At 43.7% G+C, this 16,445-nt stretch overlaps 1 protein-coding gene across 4 annotated transcripts in view; it reads right to left on the bottom strand.

Annotated features, from left to right (window-relative positions):
• Positions 1–2,910: 2,910 nt before the first annotated feature.
• Positions 2,911–16,445, bottom strand: part of LOC137353112 (sodium/calcium exchanger 3-like) — a 373,612-nt gene continuing 360,077 nt past the window's right edge. For all 4 annotated transcript variants that reach the window (XM_068019108.1, XM_068019109.1, XM_068019110.1 and 1 more), the window contains one exon: positions 2,911–4,058. In XM_068019108.1, the coding sequence (XP_067875209.1) occupies positions 3,682–4,058 (377 nt within the window). In that variant the 3' untranslated portion in view covers positions 2,911–3,681. The remainder of the gene's footprint in view (positions 4,059–16,445) is intronic.

The following is a 16,445-nucleotide window of genomic DNA, read 5'->3' as shown; positions in this document are numbered from 1 at the left end:
TCTTTGCAATATTATCAGCCTCTTCTTTTAATCTAATACTATCATTAACTACTTTAGTTAGCCATGGATGGATCTCTTTTTCTGTGGAGTTGTTATTTCTCAACAGAATGCAGTGGATTTGTTGAGAATTATGAAATATTTCTTCAAATGTTCCCCATTTTTCATCTACCATCACTCCTTTTAATCAAATTTCTCAATCTACCTTCGTCAACTCGCCCATTATACCTATGTAATTTGCTTTATTTATATTTAATACTCTAGTTTTGGGCTCGCTCTCAAACCCATTGTGAAATTCATCATACTATGATCACTATTTTCCAGAGCATCCCTTACTGTGAGATTACTAATTAACCCTGTTTCATTACACAAAACAAAATCTAAAATAGCCTCTTCCCTGGTTAGTTTCACAACATATTGTTCTTAGAAACCATCTCGAATGCGTTCCATGAACTTATCCTCCAAACTACTTGTGCCAATTTGATTTGCCCAGTCTATATGAAGATTAAAATCTCATAGGATTATTGCATTCCCTTTGTTACAAGCTCCTCTTATTGCTTGAGTAATACTTTGTCCAACAGTATACTACTGTTAGGAGGCTTATAAATTACTCCCACCAGTGTTTTCTGACCCTTATTATTTCTTATTTCCACCCATACTGATTCTATGTCCTGCTCTTCTGAGGCAAGATCCTTCATCACTATCTTCCTTCTATCATCAGGGCTATCACCAACCGCCCTCCACCAACCCCTTTTTCGTTTTGTGTATCCTTTCGAAACATCAAGTACCCTGGAATATTTAGTTCCCAACCTTGGTCACCATGCAACCATGTTTCTGTAATGACTGTTAAATCAAACCCATTTCTCTTTATTTGTGCCACTGGTTTGTCCATCTTGTTACAAACGCTACATGCATCCAGATAAAGTGCCAATAATTTTAACTTTTGACCATTTTTTTGCCCCTTCCTGTCAAACGCTGCTTACTTCTACCCAAATCGTCACACTGCTCTGTGTCCTTTTTCTCTTTTTATGAATTTCACCTCATTTGAACCTTTGCCCCCCCCCCACCCCCCAAAATCCCTCTGCCCTCCCTTTGTAGTTCAAAGTCCTATCTCCACCCCTAGTTACAATTCACCAAGACACTGGTCCCAGCCCAGTTTATTTTTTTTTAAATTTAGAGCTACAGCACTGAAACAGGCCCTTTGGCCCACCGAGTCTGTGCCGACCATCAACCACCCATTTATACTAATCCTACATTAATCCCATATTCCTACCACATCCCCACCATTCTCCTACCACCTACCTACACTAGGGGCAATTTACAATGGCCAATTTACCTATCAACCTGCAAGTCTTTGGCTGTGGGAGGAAACCGGAGCACCCGGCGGAAAGCCACGCGGTCACAGAGAGAACTTGCAAACACCGCACAGGCAGTACCCAGAATTGAACCCGGGTCGCTGGAGCTGTGAGGCTGTGGTGCTAACCACTGCGCCACTGTGCCGCCCATTAAGTGGAGCCTGTCCCAGTGGAACAGCTCCCTCTTGCTCCAGTACTGGTGCCAGCGTCCCATGAATCAAAACCTGTCTCCAACACCACTCTTTGAGCTATGCATTCAACTCTCTGATCTTTTTGGTCCTATGCCAATACCTATACACTGCTCAGGTGGTAATCCAGAGATTATTACCTTTTTGAGGTTCTGGTAATAATTTGGACCTTAGTTTCTCAAACTCCCTCAGCAGAACCTCATGCCTCATTCTACCCATGTTATTGGTTCCTACATGGACCACAACAGCTGGATCCTTCCCCTCTCACTCCAAGCTCTTCTCCAGCTGCCAAGAGATGTCTTTAACCCTGGCAAAGGGCAGGCAACGCAACTTTCAAAACTCCCTGTCGCGGTGGTAGAGAACATTATCTATCCCCCAACTATACTGTTCCCTACCATTATCACATTCCTTTTTACACCTCCCACTTGAATGGCCTCCTGAAATACTGTGCTGTGTCAGTTTTCACATTCACCCTGCAGACCTTTCCCTCATCCACAGAGACAACAAGAACTTCATGCTTGGATAAGGGCAAACTGAGGCTCCTCCAGAACTGTACCTGGAGGTCCCCTTACCTGGCTGACTCGCAGTCACACAGTCCTATTCATGACTACTAACCTGACCTGTACCACTTCTTAACCTAAGGGACTGTTTGACTCCAGGTAACTCTCTTGCCTGATGCCCCGCAATGTCTGCAACTCAGACTCCATCTCAACAACTCTGAGCTGGAGTTCCTCAAGGTGCAGATTCTTGACGCAAATGTGATTACCCAGGATCACAATGCTATCCACAGACTCCCACATGCTACAGCTGCAGCACACCACCTGCGCTGCTACCCCTATATAACCTTGTTTTATTTATTTAATTAATCAGTCTGTACGTTTAATCAATTTAACTTATAGATTTTGGTCTCAACTGATTACTGATCAAGGTTAGGTAGATTACATTAAATATTTACTTTCAACATGAACCATTACATGTATTAGAGGCAAATAGCAGCACCTCCTGCCCCCTCTGCACTGTATTCCCACTTGCACCAAATTCCTAACTTTTACCCTCTGTGACGCATTCTGTTTACAACCACTTGGTGCATCAGCAGATCTTCTGTCCTACAGTTTTAGAATTTGACCAGTCAACATTGGCTAAGAACAATATGAGTAATTCTGACCAAAGAACTTGCAAAGTTTATATCAAAAACCATGGTTTGTTTTAGTCAGAAAATAGGTCTGCTTTGGCCTGTGATTGATTCACTTAGCCAAGGCATAAGATATTATATTTTGAAAAGTATTTTCAGAAATGAGGCAGTCTAATCTGGACACTGTGGATGTTTAAAAGGAGAAAAACAAGACATTTCTAGTAAATCACTTGTGGGCGCAGCAGCTTTAATAAATGCATAATAGACCAATGCAATTCACCACAGGAAAAGTTGCCATGAATTTAGATTTTACACTGATCCTCTGTTTTTAGGAAAAGTTGAATCAGTGTATATGTCACTCCTACAAACAAAATCAGTATCAAGATGCAACTTGTACACCAGGGTTTACAGCAAGATAAATAAAAGTACACCAAGCCAATGGCAACTGTACACATCTAACAAATATACACTTTCATGGAATTTGCAGATTTTCTCCAATTATTTTACTACCAGTGTCATGATTAACCTTTCTATTGTTCGAAATAAATCAACAGCTACTGCAACAGCTTATTCACTGAGATGAGTTGTAACAACTGTACAAGTAAAGACACTTATATCTATCTGGTGGGCCAAAGTTACTGGCCTCTTGTCCTATACATTGCCAAAACATCATTCTTCAACCGCTGACTTCTTCTCGATATTTGTAACACAGCACGCTCAGTTTGTTGACGTAAAAAAGTCTAACTCCATTAGAATAAAAAACCTTTTGCAGGTGGTTTCTTGAAGATATTTTGGCTGCTGGCTACAGCCAGTGTTCGAACCTTTTGACAAGGCAAGACAACTTAACAGCTGGATTTTGCCTTTTTTTCTTTGCCAGTAAAGGTCTGTTTTATGTTCTGTGATGAAAAAGTAGCTTCTCTGGGATTGGAATGCATCAGACTGCCTCTCCATCTCTTTGGCAGCTCCGACAGGAGCTTGCTCTTTGTAAGCAAAAGAAAGCTCACCAGTCTTAGAAACCCTTTATATGGCAGTAAGCCTCCAGGGCTGAAAACACAACATACAGCAACCAAAGGCTCACAAACATGACGCAGGTCAGGATCTTGCCACGATGTGTACCTCCGAGCTCACCACCTATGTGTGACCGTCGTCTGTACAGCAGTACACTGATGGCGACAAAGGCAAAGATGGTAAAAAGTGTGACAGAAAAGGCCAGTGTGCCAGGATCTACTTTAAACTCCTTCCCCTGAGCAGCCCAGTAGATGGCAGCAACAGACCAAGCGACTCCAATACCCAAGAACACATTTACGGCGTTGCTTCCCGTCACGTTCCCAATGGAGGCATCTGCATATTGATCTTGTAGTGCCGAAACCTTGCTGGCAAAGGTATCTGGAAGAATACCAAAGAGACATTTCCATTATATTCATAGCATTTCATTGACATAAAATTACATTGTACTGTCTGGGGTGTTAATGGATGTTATTTCCCAGTAATCAAAGTATATCACTCAACTTGAAGTGATTGTAATTATTATTTAATTATAGGTATCATAACACATCAATTTCTGGCTGTTGATTGTTATTACACCTACCTCCAGCAAAATAAATATGGATAATATGAACACCACTGTATATTGCAAGCACTTCACAGTCAATGAAGTATTTTGAAGTGTAGTCACTGCTGCAGTGCAGGGAAACTCAGCAATCAATTTCTGAACAGCAATGTCCCAATGTGGAACATCCTGAGGTAAGAATCATAGAATGGTTACAGCACAGAAGGAGACCATTTGGTCCATTGTTTCTGTGCTGGCTCTTTGCAAGAGCAACTCACCTAGTCCCACTCTGCAGTCCATTCCCTGTAGCCCTGTAAATTTTTTATCTTTAGATAATTATCCCATTCCCTTTTGAAAGCCATGATTAAATCTGTCTCCATCACACTCTCAGAAAGGCATTCCAGATCCTAACCACTCGCAGCGTAAAAACATTTTCTCCCATGTTGCCGTTGCTTCTTTTGCCAATCACCTTAAATCAGTGTCCTCTGGTTCACGATCCTTCCACCAATGAGAACAGTTTCTTCCTATCTACTCTGTCCAGACCCCTCACCATTTTGAATGCCTCAATCAACTGTCCTTTTAATCTTCTCTTCTCTAAGAACAGCCCCAGCTTCCCCAGTCTATCCACATAACTGAAGTTCCCCACCTCTGGAAACATTCTCGTGAATCTTTTTTTACAACCTTTCTAATGCCTTCACATCCTTCCTAAAGTGAGGTGCCAGTTTTGTATACAGGTTTATCATAACTTCCTGGCTTTTACACTCTGTTTCTATTTATAAAGCCCAGGAACCTGTATGCTTTATTAACTGCTTTCTGAACCTGCCCTGCCACCTTCAATGATTTGTGCACATATGTTCCTAGGATTCTCTGCTCCTGCACTCCCTTTAGAATTTCAAAGTTCCAAAAAAAAGGTTGCGAATGGTGCTATATAAATGTCAGTTCTTTACTTTCTTAGTGAGGTGGAGAAGGTTGCACCAAGCAAGTTACAATGTATAGCTAAGGAAAAGCAAACGGTGTTGGCAGATAAAGTGCAGGTATAAGCTCGCTGTAACACACACAGTTGATGCTAATGCTGCTGTGCTTCGAGAGTCTAACATTATAGTGAATGTTTGTAAAAAGAAAGTTGTTTGTGCAGGAATCACTTTGAGTCCATTCAAAATGTCCTGCAATGTCTGGCAAGGAATATGGAAGAATCCAGCAGCTAGATCTGTGCAGTCATAAATGAATAGTTGTCTACATTACTGTTTACTATGGAGCACTTGGCAATTCCAGGGATATATCTATAGGAGCCAGCAGTGGTAGAGACCTTAAGCACATAATCTGTTTTCTTTTTGGTGGCGTTAAGAGATAAATGTTGCCGAGGCACCAGAAGAACGCCCCTGCTCCTCTTCAAATATTGCTGGGGAACTATATTCACCTGAAAGGCCAGAGAGGACCTTGGTTTAATGTTTTATCTGAAAGACAGCATCTCCAACAGTGCAGCACTCCCTCAGAACTGCACTGAAGAGATTATGTTCTCAAGTCTCTGGAGTGGGGTTTGTACCGAAAACCTTCTCAATCCAAGGTGGCTCAAGTGCTACATTGAAGTAAGGTTCAGACTGTCAGTGTTTGAATGAGATAAGAAATAAAGAACAATGACATTAGGTCTGATCTTTGAAGAATCCTGGGTGTCTATAGTTCGAGTTATAGCTTGCAGTTTGTATTTTCCTCATGCACACTAAGTACTGAAATGAGTTATTTCTTCTTGAGGCAGGACTGCACAGCAAAACCATTTGTCATGCAGACCCCCACCTGCCAAGAAATGAGGCATATTAATTTTGTCATACGAACATTGGGCAGCATAGTGGCGCAGTGGTTAGCACTGCAGCCTCACAGCTCCAGCGACCCGGGTTCAGTTCTGGGTACTGCTTGTGTGGAGTTTGCAAGTTCTCCCTGTGTCTGCGTGGGTTTCCTCCGGGTGCTCCGGTTTCCTCCCACATGCCAAAGACTTGCAGGTTGATAGGTAAATTGGCCATTATAAATTTCCCCTAGTATAGGTCTGTGGTAGGGAAATATAGGGACAGGTGGGGATGTGGTAGGAATATGGGATCGGTGTAGGATTAGTATGAATGGGTGGTTGATGGTCGGCGCAGACTCGGTGGGCCGAAGGGCCTGTTTCAGTGCTGTATCTCTAAAACTAAAAACTAAAACTAAAACATTGATTTTCAACTGTTGCGGGAGTGAAGAGATGACTTGTTTGAAGATCACTAGACACTTGGCTGGAAGAACATTTGCATACTAAGAGACAGTACTTAAGGAGACAGTAGAGTCGCTCACTGTTTCAAATAAACAGAGATTGGGCTGGTCATTGGTGACCTACATCTTGTCGGGGTAAGAGACGGCCTTACAACCACCCCACCACCCCCGACCGAGAACTTTGAAATTCACAAACGCAGGAGTGGTTATGCCAGTTAATCATATGACTAACCTGCTGGCCAACTTGCAGTTTGAATTGTGCCACACAGAAAGGAACAGACTAGAGTTTGCAACTGAAGCTGGAACAAGGAAGCCTCTCTCCTGGTTGTCTCTCTCTCGCTTTCTCCCAAGACACCGGACCCATGGAAGACATGTAAACCTCAAGAGAGAAAAGACTCCGACATCGAAACAAGCTGAAGCGTGCACTGGGCCCCAACGAATTGCAGGACTTACTGGCAACCAAAGACTCAACATTGAACTTCAAGGACTGCAATTATAACCCAGCTATTGCCTCAAACTTTTCCCCTTTATTCTTTCCTACTTTTTCTGTCTCTATCTCTGGAAGTGGTTCAAGAGTTCACCTAGCTAGGCTCAACTATTACCAGTAACCTGTCTCTCGATGCAGAAATCAACAAGCGCATGGGAAAAGTGTCCGCTGCAATGTCCAGACTGGCCAAGAGAGTGTGGGAAAATGGCGCACTGACACGGAACACAAAAGTCCTAGTGTATCAAGCCTATGTCCTCAGTATCTTGCTCTACGGCAGCGAGGCCTGGACAACGTATGTCGCCAAGAGCGACGTCTCAATTCATTCCATCTTTGCTGCCTCCGGAGAATCCTTGGCATCAGGTGGCAGGACCGTATCTCCAACGCAGAAGTCCTCGAGGCGGCCAACATCCCCAGCATATACACCCTACTAAGCCAGCGGCGCCTGAGATGGCTTGGCCATGTGAGCCGCATGGAAGATGGCAGGATCCCCAAGGACACATTGTACAGCGAGCTCGTCACTGGTATCAGACCCACCGGCCATCCATGTCTCCGCTTTAAAGACGTCTGCAAACGTGACATGAAGTCCTGTGACATTGACCACAAGTCGTGGGAGTCAGTTACCAGTGATTGCCAGAGCTGGCGGACAGCCATAAAGGCGGGGCTAAAGAGTGGCGAGTCGAAGAGACTTAGCAGTTGGCAGGAAAAAAGACAGAAGCGCAAGTGGAGAGCCAACTGTGTAACAGCCCCGACAACCAATTTTATCTGCAGCGCCTGTGGAAGAGTCTGTCACTCTAGAATTGGCCTTTATAGCCACTCCAGGTGCTGCTCCACAAACCACTGACCACTTCTAGGTGCTTACCCATTGTCTCTCGAGACAAGGAGGCCAAAGAAAGAAGAAAACCTTTTCTGTCTCTATCTGCGTGTGCGTTCATCGCGTATGTATGCCAACGTGGTCATGTCGCATATTCGTATTTAGTAACCAGATTAGAGTTTATGATTAATAAACTTCCACCTTTCTTATTCAAATCTAAGAAAACCTGTCTGATTTCTTTCCCTTACAATTGGAAGGCAATGAACAAGGATTCACTGAGGGGAGCTAAAAACAGTGTTTTAAAAATTAAACCCTGTTACGGTTAAACCAGGCAAAGGCTGAGAGGAAACTCCTTGACCCCTCCTCACCTGGTCGTAACACATTTATTAACTGCTCGGTTGATTTGAGACAAAATAATTTACAGGTCATTGTGCCATGCCTATCTGAGTTGGCTTCTTGGTATTTCAAACTGTAATGTGGCTTTGCCTTAATCATCCATTTTCTTCCTGAGCTATGTTCAGGTCCACTGGGCTCTGCAGAGCATTAACTCTGCAGTTTGCTTCCAAGCCTGTTGAACTGGATGTTCTTTTAGGGCACAGCAATAATTCTGGATACCCTGTCATTGGCATAGTGTAAGCCCTCTTGAATAGTCTAAAGATTTGAAACACTGGCCCCTATATCACTGCAGTTTGCTTCCAAGCCTGTTGAACTGGATGTTTTTGAGGAAGGTACCAGATAGGATATTCTTCCTTTCCCTTGCTTGATGAAAGAGCAACTCCTGTACTTTGTCATAATAAATAAAAGCAAAATACTACAGATGCTGGAAATCTGAAACAAAAACAAAAAGTGCTGGAAATACTCGGCAGGTCTGGCAGCATCTGTGGAGAGAGAACCAAATTAACATTTCAGGTCTGTGAACTTTCATAAGAACTGGCAAAGGTTAGAAAAGAATTAGGTTTTAAGCAAGTGAAGGGGAGGGGGTGGGGGCGAGAACAAAGGGGAAGGTGTTTGATAGGGCAGGAACTATAGAACCATAGAAAAATTACAGAACAGAAGGAGGCCATTCAGCCTATCGTGTCCGTGCCGGCTGAAAACCTAGCTGCCCAATCTAATTCCACCTTCCAGTATCTGGTCCATAGCTTTGCAGGTTACAGCACTTCAGGTACATGTCCAGGTACATCTTAAAAGAATTGAAGGTCTCTGCCTCCACCACCATTCCTGGCAGTGAATTCCAGACACCCACCACCCTCTGGGTGAAAATGTGTTTCCTCATGTCCCCTCTAATCCTTCTGCCAATCACCTTAAATCTGTGCCCCCTGGTAATTGACCTCTCCGCTAGGGGAAACAGGTCCTTCCTGTCTACTCTATCTAGGCCCCTCATAATTGTGTACACCTCAATTAAGTCACCCCTCAGCCTCCTCTGTTCTAAGGAAAACAATCCTAGCCTATCCAATCTTTCCTCATAGCTGCAACTTTCAAGCCCTGGCAACATTCTTGAAAATCTCCTCTGCACTCTCTCCACAGCAACTATGTCCTTCCTGTAATGTGGCGACCAGAAAAATTAAATAAATAATAAATAAATAAAATTAATAAATGATTAAATAACAAAGCTGTGCTTTGTCATTGGGCTTTCCTCCCACCTGCATTTTCCAAGAGTTTTCTGTGTCAGCCCTTAGGCTGCTCTCTTTTGTACAAATGCTGGGATTACATTATATCCTATTTCATGTAAATCAGTTGAGACAGTCTATTTATTCAGTCTGCTGTTTGGGAAATAGATCACACATTTTACTCCTGCAGCTAAAAAACCATCTAGTGTTATCTCCTTAAACTAACTGTTTACATCCTTTCAGGCATGCATGTAGGTGCTTTGGAATGGTGGTGAGTGTGACCCACTGGAAAGGAGATGGCCTTAACACTGGTAGGAAATCCGCAGAAATTTTTTTAAAAACATCCTGTGGTTCGTATCAGCAGGACGTCTGGGAATCACATGCTTCCAGGTTTTCTGTCCAGCACTCCTATCCCCTGCTCCCTAACTTTCACCCAGTAGATATAAGGACCAGTGTTTCAAATCTTTGTACTATTCAAGAGGGCCTACACTATGCCCATGACAGGGTATCCAGAATTCTTGTTGTGCCCTGTGTCATGCAGACCCCCACCTGCCAAGAATGAGGCATATTAATTTTGTCATGTGAACATTGATTTTAAACTGTTGCTGGAGTGAAGAAAGGACTTGTTAAAAAAAAAAATCACATTTGCATACTAACAGACAGTGCTAGTGGAGACAAAGGACTATTCCCTGCTCCAATTAACCCACATGAATTTTGATCACCAGACATTGAAGGCAAGGAAGCACATTCCAGGCCCTGCTAAGATGATACAATCCACAGAGCCAGGACTGGTTAAACTAGCTGGTCACATGACTAACAGGCTGGCACAGGTTTTTTTGAACTAGCCACTGTTTGAATTGAGAAGCCAGTTTGAAACTGAGGCTGAAACAAGCAAGTCTCACCTGGCTGTCTCTCTCTCTCGCTTTTTCCCAAGCCATGGACCCACGGAAGACATGTAAACCTCAAGAGAGAAAAGACTCCAACATCAAAAAAAGTGGAAGCATGCACTGAGCCCCAACGAATTGCAAATCTGACCAGCAACTAAAGACTTAACAGCAAAGTCAAAGGACAGTAAAATAGAAACCGATCTATTGCCTCAAACTTTTCCCCTTTATTCTTTTCTACTTCTCTGTCTCTATCTGCGTGTGTGTTTATCGCGTATTCATGCTAGAGTGGTCGTGTCGCATATTCGTAGTCGGTAACCAAATTAGAGTTTAAGATTAATGAACTACTACCTTTCTTGTTTAACTTCTAAGAAAACCTGTCTGAATTGATTTCTTTGCCTTACAATTAGAAAGCGGTGAACAAGGATTTACTAAGGGGAAGCTAAAACACGGTGTTTTTTTGAAAATTAAACCCTGTTACGGTTAAACCAGGCAAAGGCTGACAGGGAACCCCTAGACCTTCTCATCTGGTTGGAACACTGTATAATCAACAATATCACCAGGGACAGTGGCCTTACTTTTAGCATTGCCTGAGGAACAGCACCAAGCTATAGGAAGAAATAGGAGGTGAAGGAATTGCCTGGAAGTTTTCTTCCAAGAACGCGTGACACATATCCCTTGCAGCAACCAACGGAACAGATTTGGTACCTTGCACCAACTATTTACCGCAGCTTCCTGTTTAGTCTTACAATGTTATCATAATTCTGAGGCTGCTGTCTGCCTTTTTGATCAGTGCATTAAGAAATACGTGACATGCCTTCAACGTTTATGCAAAGTGCTCTTTGTAAAAGTGCATGCAATAAATATGATCAGCATGCTGTGAAACTACTCTTGCTCCTTGTAAACATTAGGGACTATTTATAAGTGAATCCCCAATTGAAGAATTATGGTGGCTGCTTTTAAGTTCTCATGACCTTGTAGGGATTCAAATGACCTACTGTTTGTGGTGGTAACCTACAGTGGCCAAAGTCTATGCAGGAATATGCTGTGCTGCATTCTCAGTGGAATGCTGCATGCTTTCTGTGGCATCACCTTTCATTTGGGAAGAGATATAGCATGGCATTGGCACTGACATGACAGAAAACAGCTTGCTTCTGTTCTACTGTATGAATATCCCTGCTTGAGGCAAGTCTTCAAGTAACCCTCTGTCACAGATGTCTCCACTTCACTTGCCAAGTCATCAATGACAGACAACCACTCTACAACAGCATCATCTATATTTGTGTTGACAGACATCTGGGTGAGAAATTAGACTAGTCAGCACCCATTTCTTGGGTGTTGCGAGTGCTCATGGAGCTCCAAAATGGCACCCACAGTTTTGGGAAGAATTGCATCTGATGCATTCTTGGTGAGGGTCTTCGTGCACACGCAGTGAACCGCTGCCAGAAGTATGCAGAACAGGCAGATCATGGCGTCAGCCAAAGTGCAAGGCTGATTTGATGCCAGCAATACTACTTCTGAAGTTCAATGCTCCAGCTAATACCCTCTCTTAACCTCGCACAATCCCTGCCCCATCCATCTGCACTATTAAAAGGATCATCAACTAGTTGTTGGTTGTTTTCCGCTGACTGTTGCTATGATTCTACAAGTGGTTGGTGGTTTCTATAGTTGTTTAAAGTTGCAAAAGTCTTCAAGGAGTGTTATAGCAGGTGCTGAAGGACTTTTGGCTGTCTTCAAGGCTTCTGCCCAAACCGGTTGCACCCAAAAATGGATTCATTAGTAGGTATTCCCTTTGGAATAAAACAGAACTTGGAGATTGAACAGAGGCCACAGAAATCAGGACAAGCTGGTGGAAGAGGGAGGAAGAAGAGTGGGAGAAGGGCTCTCAGCAGGCAACCATATCCACCCAGGGTGTTCAGGGAGCAATTCTCCTTCTCGAGCCTCAGTGAGGAACAATGTGTGAAATGAGTGCGATCTTTTATAGATGTCCTCGCGGAAATCTGCCATTGCTGCACCCACAAAGGCATCCTTGGAGCAGGGCAAGAACCGCATTGCCAGTGTCTGTAAAGGCGGCCATGGCAATGAACTTTTATATGTCTGACTCCTTCCAGGCTGGAGCTGGAGATATTTTCAACATCTCACAATTTGCCATCCTCTGTTGCATAAGGAGGACTGTCTACTCAATGAGAGCTAAATACATTTCATTCTCTCTTGCTTCTCAGAGAGAAGCATGAAGAATTGAAATGTGGCTTCACAAGGATTGCAGGCTTCCTGGTAGTGCCACTGACTTCAGGCATGTCACTTTGCAGGTGTCAACTCTGCCATGTACTGGAACCAAAAGGGATTCCACTCTGTGTTCAGCTGGTGTGCAACGACAGGCAGCAAATCATGCAAGTTATTGCCTAGGATCCTGGCAGCAATTATGCTGCCTTTATTCCAGCGGCATTTGAGCCACCAAATGGTGCCTACTGGGCAACAAAGTCTATCCGCTGATGACATAACTGATGACTCTGGTGCACGACCTGTGCACACAGGCGTGCCATGCTGCCACACAAAATGTGACAGGGCATATCACTGATATGCTGAAACAGTAGTTCCACTATCTGCACCACTGCAGTACTTGGCAGAGTGGGTGTCAAGATTCATGATGGTCTGCTGCATGCTGCGCAAACTTGCCATCATGAGGGCACAGCATTTTCCACCAGCTATACAGCAAGGAGCTAAGGAAGAGGGAAAAAAAAGATTTGCATTGATATAACGTCTTTCACGCCCACCGAACGTCTCGAAGAGTTTCACAGCCAATCAAGTACTTTTGAAGTGCAGTCACTGTTGTAATGTAGGAAACGCGGAAGCCAGTTTGCGCACAGCAAGCTCCCACAAACAGCAATGTGGTAATGACCAAATAATCAATTTTCGTGATGTTGATTGAGTGATAAATATTGGCTCAGACACCAGGGATAAATCCCTTCCTCTACATGGTTCTTTTACACCCGCCCCCCCCCCCCCCAAAGCAAGCATATGGGGCTTCTGTTTAATATTTCACCCGAAAGACTCCCTTGGTAATGCACTGGAATGTCAACCTTGATTTCTGTGTTCAAGTCCTGGAGTGGGACTTGAACTTGGAACCTTGTGAATCAGAGGCAAGAGTTCTACCAACTCAGCCACAGCTGAGGAAGGGAGGAGGCAAAGCAGACAACCGTTTCTATCCGTACTTACTGTGAAGAATCATAAGAGTGCAATAGCAGTAACTGCAACCCCAATTCCCCATTCACCAACACCTTACCTTCCCTCTTCCACAGCATTCACTTGTCTACAATGCAAAATTAAAAGCTACCACAAAATAAACATTTCAAAGCAAGTCTATAAACTAAATCATGCCATATTACATCCAAAATTCAGTTAATCACCATTATACATTCCCTTAGTGCCAGTTTTCATTCCGCCTTTGCCTGTCCTAGTGCTCTAATGCAGTTCTATCCCAGTGGCTGCAGCACGGCTGGTGGAAGGCAGCTGACTTTCAGTAGGGGAGACCGCAGATGGCCTTGCAGGGCGACCTCGAGCAGTCCTGGGCCTAGAAGTCACAGTTGCAGACTGCACCAACTCAGCATGGGTGGCAGCAGTCTGGGCTGGCTGGCTGAAAGGCAACTACAAGGCCACTGGCGGAGTGACAGTGGTGGGAGGACAAATGCTATCTTCCTGAGAGAGGACAGCAGGTCCATGCTCTATGGAGCCATTGCCACCCCTCCAAATGCAGCACCTCAGCAATCTTAGTAATCTGTTGGAGGACAGATTGCTGGACTGCTGTGACACTTTGCGAGACTTTGAGAGTACGCGAGTAAGCTTGTGGGGAACATAAAAACTGACTCTCAAAGTTTCTATAGATATGTGAAGAGAAAAAGATTAGTGAAGACAAATGTAGGTCCCCTACAGTCAGAAACAGGGGAATTTATTATGGGGAACAAAGAAATGGCTGACCAACTAAATGCATACTTTGGTTCTGTCTTCAATAAGGAGGACACAAATAACATACCAGAAATGTTGGGGAACACAGGAATTAGTGACAGGGAGGAACTGAAGAAAATCAGTATTAGTAGAGAAATGGTGTTGGGGAAATTGAAGGGATTGAAGCTTCATAAATCCCCAGGGCCTGATAATCTACATCCCAGAGTACTTAAGGAAGTGGCCCTAGAAATAGTGGACGCATTGGTGGTCATCTTCCAAGATTCTATAGACTCTGGATCAGTTCCTACAGATTGGAGGGTAGCTAATGTAACCCCACTATTTAAAAAGGGGGGTAGAGAGAAACAGGGAATTATAGACCAGTCAGCCTGACGTCGGTAGTGGGGAAAATTCTAGAGTCCCTTATCAAAGATTTTATAGCAGAGCACTTAGAGAACAGTGGTAGAATCGGACAGAGTCAGCATGGATTTACGAAAGGGAAATCATGCTTGACAAATCTACTAGAATTCTTCGAGGATGTAACTAGTAGAGTTGATGAGGGGGAGCCAGTGGATGTGGTTTATTTGGAATTTCAGAAGGCTTTTGACAAAATCCCACATAAGAGGTTAGCGTGTAAAATTAAAGTGCATGGGATTGGGGTAGTGTGTTGCAACGGATAGAAAATTGGTTGGCAGACAGGAAACAAAGAGTAGGAATAAACGGGTCTTTTTCTGAATGGCAGGCAGTGACTAGTGGGGTACCGCAGGGATCGGTGCTCGGACCCCAGCTATTCACAATATATATTAATGATTTAGATGAGGGAACTAAATGTATCTCCAAATTTGCAGATGACACAAAACTGGGTGGGAGGGTGAGTTGTGAGGAGGATGCAGAGAGGCTTCAGGGTGATTTGGACAAGTTGAGTGAGTGGGCAAATGCATGGCACATGCAGTATAATGTGGATAAATGTGAGGTTATCCACTTTGGTAGCAAAAACAGGAAGGCAGATTATTATCTGATTGGTTATAAACTGAGAGAGGGGAATATGCAACGAGACCTGGGTGTTCTCGTACACCAGTCGCTGAAGGTAAGCATGCAGGTGCAACAGGCGGTAAAAAGAGCAAATGGTATGTTGGCCTTCATAGCGAGAGGATTCGAACACAGGAGCAAGGATGTCTTGCTGCAATTATACAGGGCCTTGGTGAGGTCAAACCTGGAATGTTGTGTGCAGTTTTGGTCTCCTTATCTGAGGAAGGATGTTCTTGCTATAGAGGGAGTGCAGCGAAGGTTCCTGGGATGGCGGGACTGACGTATGTGGAGAGATTGAGTCGGTTAGGATTATATTCGCTGGAGTTCAGAAGAGTGAGGGGGGATCTCATAGAAACCTATAAAATTCTAACAGGGCTTGACGGGGTAGATGCAGGAAGGATGTTCCCGATGATGGGGGAGTCCAGAACCAGGGGTCATAGTCTAAGGATACGGGGTAAACCTTTCAGGACTGAGATGAGGAGAAATTTCTTCACCCAGAGAGTGGTGAGCCTGTGGAATTCATTATCACAGAAAGCAGTTGAGGCCAAAAGATTGTATGTTTTCAAGAAGGAGTTAGATATAGCTCTTGGGTCTAAAGGGATCAAAGGATATGGAGCGAAAGCGGGAACAGGTTACTGAGTTGGATGATCAGCCGTGATCATAATGAATGGTGGAGCAGGCTCAAAGGGCCTACTCCTGCTCCTATTTTCTATGACCCATTGCACACTAATCCAAAGCAGAATGACCTTGCATAGCAGAAAGCTGACCTTTCATGACAACAATCTGAGCTTCCACGACAGCACTCAGACGTTGGCTGGTTGCTGCTTGTGCAAATCTGTCTGTAATAGTATGGTGCTGCCTAGTATTGAAACTCACTTGATGTACTTATCCAGTCCTAGAAATAGGAAAGGCCCTCATAGTTGATAGGATTTCAGGAGAACAGAATAAATGTTGAAAAATATTTTCCCTTTGTAGTATACTCGGGGATTGAGAATATATGACACATCCATTTTTTACCTTTTTAGTATGTTCTGGCACAGGACTATACAGCAGGCTTTAATATTAGCAGAGGAGGTTGAAAAGAAACCATAGGTAAATAGGGGACACTAAAGGGAAATGGATCAAGAATAAGAGGCTTAGTGATTGCAGACACATTTCAAGCTTCAAAGAAAATGTCAGCAGTTCAAACTGATATTGGGATCCTCATTACAAACATAGGTCTACTAAACTGT

Source organism: Heterodontus francisci, chromosome 40 (assembly GCF_036365525.1).
Source record: "Heterodontus francisci isolate sHetFra1 chromosome 40, sHetFra1.hap1, whole genome shotgun sequence".
In the NCBI taxonomy this organism is placed as follows: domain Eukaryota; kingdom Metazoa; phylum Chordata; class Chondrichthyes; order Heterodontiformes; family Heterodontidae; genus Heterodontus; species Heterodontus francisci.
The sequence above is the reverse complement of the archived record's forward strand: the minus strand, read 5'-3'. Positions and strand labels throughout refer to the sequence as shown.